The sequence below is a fragment of the Danio rerio genome, chromosome 16 (assembly GCF_049306965.1).
Source record: "Danio rerio strain Tuebingen ecotype United States chromosome 16, GRCz12tu, whole genome shotgun sequence".
In the NCBI taxonomy this organism is placed as follows: Eukaryota; Metazoa; Chordata; class Actinopteri; order Cypriniformes; family Danionidae; genus Danio; species Danio rerio.
Genome location: NC_133191.1, coordinates 7,053,997 through 7,060,000, shown reverse-complemented (window position 1 = coordinate 7,060,000; position 6,004 = coordinate 7,053,997). Strand labels below are relative to the sequence as shown.

The 6,004-nt window shown below is 37.9% G+C and overlaps 1 protein-coding gene across 1 annotated transcript in view; it reads right to left on the bottom strand.

The window, feature by feature from the left end:
* LOC141378155 (zinc finger protein 236) overlaps positions 1 to 6,004 on the bottom strand; it is a 41,453-nt gene that overhangs the window by 25,916 nt on the left and 9,533 nt on the right. Inside the window, exons 8-11 of the mRNA XM_073925778.1 lie at positions 5,392 to 5,481; positions 4,512 to 4,651; positions 2,019 to 2,119; positions 81 to 232 (exon numbers count right to left, since the gene is read on the bottom strand). Of these exons, the coding sequence (XP_073781879.1) occupies positions 81 to 232; positions 2,019 to 2,119; positions 4,512 to 4,651; positions 5,392 to 5,481 (483 nt within the window). The remainder of the gene's footprint in view (positions 1 to 80; positions 233 to 2,018; positions 2,120 to 4,511; positions 4,652 to 5,391; positions 5,482 to 6,004) is intronic.

Here is a 6,004-nt window from a genome sequence, read left to right as displayed (position 1 = left end):
AAAAAAGCAGAGAGGAGAAATGATATGAGCAATGTGTCGTAAAATAAATAATAGGATTGAACTTTTCATTGCAGGTTTACCTGTGTGTGTGTTCAGGTGTGATTTGAGCACCCCAGAGGACACAAAGCTCCGTCCACAGATGTTACACCGATACGGTTTCTCTCCGGTGTGGGAGCGGACATGCTGCTTTAAATGACTGGACTTTTTGAAACCCTTATCACACAAACTGCACCTGAGAAACAAATCGTGTTAGGTATTACTGCACAAATTGAACCAAATGCATCTAATGTGACAGGATATTGCAGTTAGCAAACAAACAAGACTAGTGGTTAAACTAGGTATTGCAGTCCAAATTCAAAAGATTGGAGAGGTTTTTTCTGACTTCTCTGTGGTTGACAGATTGACGGCACAAACAGGAATCTACAGACGTGCCTGAAGATCGAGCCTTACAATGTAAACTGCTCTGCTAATGTTTATGTTTAAAATATTTATATTGTTTGCTATTAAAACCCCACCTCATCTAGATTATCATAACTCTGAATCTGTGTCTCATTTCGGAGACTCCTGATGTCTTCTAGCCGCAAGGCAACCAGGGGTGCTGAAATATAATTGGGTAAACTGGAAGTGGGAGGAGTTACAGGCGGCACTGCATCAAGAATCGTCATTCATCTAGATCACCACATGAGCTCAGGACTACTTTGGCAAACCTTTATCAAGTACTACAATACGTAATTACATCCACAAATGTCCGTTAAAACTTTTAAAACTAAACCTATGTTAACAGTGTCAAGAAGCACCATCAACTTCTAGCATCTGGGATGGACCATCACACAGTGGAAACGTGTACTGTGGTCAGATGAATCAATATTTCAGGTATTTTATTTGAGCAGAATTGGACGCTGTGAGCTCTCGACCAAAGAAGGAAAGGATCATCCATACTGTTACCAGCAACCAGCAAAGTTTAAAAGCCGTATGGGGTTGTGTCAAGGCTTCTTTTCTAGGGACCCCTATTCATATTCATTCTGCACACATTACAAAGTCCTGGCTGCGGAGGAAGAGAATACAGGTACTTGACTGTCCTGCCTGCAGTCCCGACCTGTCTACAATAAAGAATCTGTGGCATATTTTGAAGTGCAAAATGCAACAACGAAGACCCCACACAGTTGCCCATCTTAAGACTTGCTTGCAGGTAGAATGGGACAAAATTACACCTGAAACACTTTATCACTTGGTGTCTTCAGTCTCCAAATGTCTTTTAATTGTTGTGAAAAGGAATGGCAACATTACAAAGTGGTGAATGTTTTATTGTTCCAACTGTGAGTCAAATAAAATTTTGAAAGCACCTCTTTCTTTTTTATTTGCATTTGCCATACTGTCCCAACCTTTTCTAATTTGGGGTTGTAAAATAAAGACAGATTCTGTCATTCTGACACTGAACGCACATTTTCAAAGCAGAATAACTGACTTTGGCATTGGTTTTCAGGTAAACAAGAATGTTCACTTTGCAAGATTCTTTAATATCTGCAAATATGGTAATGGTGTTTTTTATGCTTTAGAAGAGTCAATATGAACAAGATTCGCCAAGTTATTACTCCACAAAAAGATGAAATCTGTTGTTTCTTTTCCAAAAAATCTCCTATTCCTATCTTATATTAATTCCAACTCTTCTAAAAAGACATGGCTGCTTTATATGATTAACAGATTTCATTTAGGTTTCAAAAGTATTTTACATTTATTAACAATGGTTGTAAATATGCAATATACCTCATTAAAAGATTGCTTGATCACAATTCAAATATCTATTTGATACTCCAACATGATAACAAACTGAATGGTAATTAAAACTGTGACATGCACAATCAGCATTTGTCCTACCTCTTTTTAACCAAATCAGTTGTTTATTCTTCAAAAAATCTGATTCATCCAGTAATGAACCAAGCTGAATCTTAATCTTATGACAACATTAATTATAATCAAAATGATTCACTGCTCTCTGTATTTTAAGCGTGTGAACTTACTGATAGACTCTCTTGCTGAGCTCATCCTCATCCTGGAAGCTTTGTGTCTGGATAGAAAGCTGCAGTTCTCCTTGACTAGCCTCCTGTAATAAACCACTTGTCTGCAGACAAAGACAGACAAACACATATGCACATATTTAAAATAGAAATTAATGATCACAATATCAAAAGTAAAGGAGAAAGGCCCACTCACATTTTTTTATACATTTGAAACAACAAAAGAATTATTTGAAATCTTATTTAAAGAACAAATGAAATCAAGACTAATCATATTTATTTCGACAACTCACATTGCTAGTTTTGTGGTGAACAATTCATCTGCGCAAAAGCATTAAGGGCGTATCCGAATCCAATTGGGCTATTTTAAGGACGGAATAATACACTCTGCGCTGCATGGTCTAACAGGGCTGAGCTTATTTTCTTAATGAGTTATAGGTGTATTTTGAGAATAAATCAGAGTCTCATCTCCAATTACCTTTAGGTGTTAGTTGCGTCACATCATGACGGATTTGCTATTTACATGGCAGACTTTGTAAATGGAAAAACTGAATGTTTCACTAGCGAGCGAACAGTTAAACAGAGCATCTGCAGCGAGTGGATGAGAGAATGAGCCTCCTCCAATCTGCGTTTACTTTTACTTTCACTCTTTTGTGGATAAGGAAACGTGTTGTACGCACAGACATTCATTAGCCAACATAATTACTTTAGTTTGTTAAGTGCAAAGATTTGTTTCAAAACTATTTCTAAATTCAGTTCTAATTTCCAGCAAACAAATAAATGAACAATAATAACGAAGTGTGTTCTGAAAACTGAGTTATATCCAAATACATATGTTATGCCCCAAATGGTCCAAAACCTGACAGATGGACAAATCTAAGCTTGTTTTTAACAAAACAAATATAAATATGCATTTAATAAATAATTCTACAAATAATAACATTATACCAAAGCAAAATGACAGTGGTTTATATATTTACGTAAAAAGTAGGCTAATATTTTTATAAATATTTTAATCCTTTAAGTCTTTTTCATTTGTAAAGATATTTGTGTATTGCTGTACATCCTGCGTGTTTTAAGCAATGTGTTTAAGGCGTTTAAGGCGCACAACTAACACGCTCCGCGCTGGACTTTAGACCTGCTTTCAGCTGGTCTATTGCATAGTCTATTTTAGTTTCTCAAAATAGCAACGCGCCAACAATGTGCTTAACACATCTCTTTTCTAGACCGAAACACCCATGAGTTCACTAAGTGGTGCAAATAGCTATTTAAACAAATGTAGCAGAAAATGGGAAAAATTTGGTTTGCGTCGGTCTGAAAATAGCAACACGTTATGGAAACACGTCTTGCGCCTTGATGCGCCGGGTCTATGATAGGGCCCTAGGTCTGTCTGAGGTATTGGGCGTGGCTAACACACTTAACCACACCCCTCCGACTAGCAGTTATGACAACAAACAGAAATGGTGAGCAGGAGGTGTCTGTTAGGTTGTAATAACTCTCCCCAAACCTTTTTCCTGATCTGATTTCCTGAATGTAACGTCTACTTTACTACATCCAATCAGCTCCAGGTAGAAAGAGCAAGCCATGGCCACTGTTTTCTCATTTAATATTCCGTGTTTCTAGGAACTGAGTCACAAAACGGAAAAAAAAAAATAATAATATAAAACGGTCACACCTTCCGGACTTTAAGCACAGAGGTGTGAGAGAAATTCTATTATTACACGACTCTCTGGAACACTCAATTCTGGTCAATCACAACAGTTCACAGTATGTTATTCCCAGATAACAACCAACCGCTGAAACTTCAAATCACCTTGACCAAATTGAAACATACATTCATATCCATCTTTATGTTTACGACAGGGGTGCTCAACACTGTTCCTGGAGATCTACCTTCCTGCAGAGGGTAAAGTCTAGATTGGATACGCGGCCGGCCGGAACTGAGATATGCACAACAATATAGCAGCATTTTTTTATGACACTGTATAACAATAATTCATATTTTTACAGTTCTGTGATGGTTGGGTTTAGGGGTGGGGTGGGGGTAGGCGTTAAAAAATACAATTTATTGGATAATTTAATAGATAACATAAATAATACTCGGTACAACTACTATTTTTACTTTACTGTGATATTTGGGTTCAGGGTTGGGGTGGAGGTAGACGTTAATAAAATACAATAAATGGGAAATTTAATAAATAATATAAATAATTCTCGTTAACTTCCCGCCGCAACCATATCCAATCTAGCAACAACCCCTGCAGATTTCAGCTTCAACCCTGATTAAACACACCTGAACTAATTAATTAGGACCTGAACAGCAATGGATAATTACAGGCAGGCGTGTTTGATATGGCTTGCAGCTGAAATCTGCAGGGATTGTTGCTAGATCGAATACGTTTGCGACGTTTGTCTAATATAGGGTGACTTTGATAAAAGGGTTAAGACTCTTTGGTGTTGTGCATGTTTAAAGATTTAGGAGTGACATGTTTGTACCTCGGTGTGTGTTACGTGCAGTAGGTTGGGAGGATGGTAGCTGGCGGTCAAATCCTGTGACTCCAGTGTGCTTGAGTCCTGAAGCTGCTGTACCGTGGAGAAATGAGCCTGCTGGGTGAATCCTTCAGATATTGTGAAACCTGCGACAGAGCACAAGCGCATTTTAAAACCAGGGACAAAATTTTCTTGTAACTGTGAAAACATTTGTCTTTAATTAGAAATGGAATCGAAACTCAGCAAAGAAGTGGAACTACAGTTAGCTGACAGTGATTGTCAGGCTGGAAAGTGACCAGCCAAAACCATCTAAAACCAGCTTGACCATCCTGGTTTAAGCTGGACATAGCTGGTTTTGGCTGGGCTCCCAGCCTGGCCTGGCTGGTCAAGCTGGTTTTAGCAGGTCATCTCCCAGCCTGTCCAGCTAAAACCAGGCTGGAAATGGCTGGAAACCAGCCTGGAAGTGGCCAAAACCCCTCTAAAACCAGACTGGTCGACCAGCCAAAAACAGCCAACCATAGGCTGGTTTAAACTGGATTATTCAGCAGGGATTCCATGTGTGATAATGAAAGGATGATCACACACAAGGTTAAAATATACACTACGTGTTTTTGGTTGTGAGACGTAATTTGGATTTTGGCGATTCTTCATATTGTAAAGTCATGCAGTGTGAAATCCCCTGCCGTCGATCCATCTTGCAGTGTAAACAAAGCAGCGACAGAACGCTAATCCAGATAGCCATGCAGTGTGAAAACATCTGTGACACGATTACTTTGAAAATCATGCAGCCTGAACTCGGTATTAGGATATCAACAGCACTAGCAGCTGCCGATATATCCATGTCTGTGATTGTATTTACGTTGGGAAAAGTCTGCAAGTGTGTTACCTTGCGTCATAGTGGGCTGTTCAAATGTGGACTGAGGCAGAGCTGGTGCTTCAAACTGAGGTAGAGCATGCTGGGCACTCACAAAGGATTCTGTGGATTGAAAACATTTTTTCATTGATGGAAAGCAGTAAAGAAATGAACCAAATTTATCCAACTTTTTATTTTACTAATAATTTAAAATCGAGCACCTTAATTCACACTCCAGCATATATAGCGCCATGAATTTTTTTTCCCTGTACTTAACATTTCGCTTACACTTAATAACTTAAAAATGTAGACTGTTTTAAACAATCACGTTCAAATAACTTTAATGAAATTAGTTGAATATTCAAATGCGGTTTCTGAAATATTGATAAATTGCATTATTTTTCATGTTATTGTTATTGTATGAGATTTGAACTTAAGATTTATAAATGAAGACTTTCTTCGTTCTTTGTTTTTTTGTTTAGTTTTTGAAAGCAACACAGCACAATTGTTGAAATAACACCATAAACTTTGTTTGTTTTTGAGTACTTTCCAGCCCTTGAATTCATATGTCTGTAATTCAAGTACTTTCAAGAAGTGTAGGAACCCTGTAAGGAATACATGAGTGTTAAAGAAAAGAGCTCTTGTC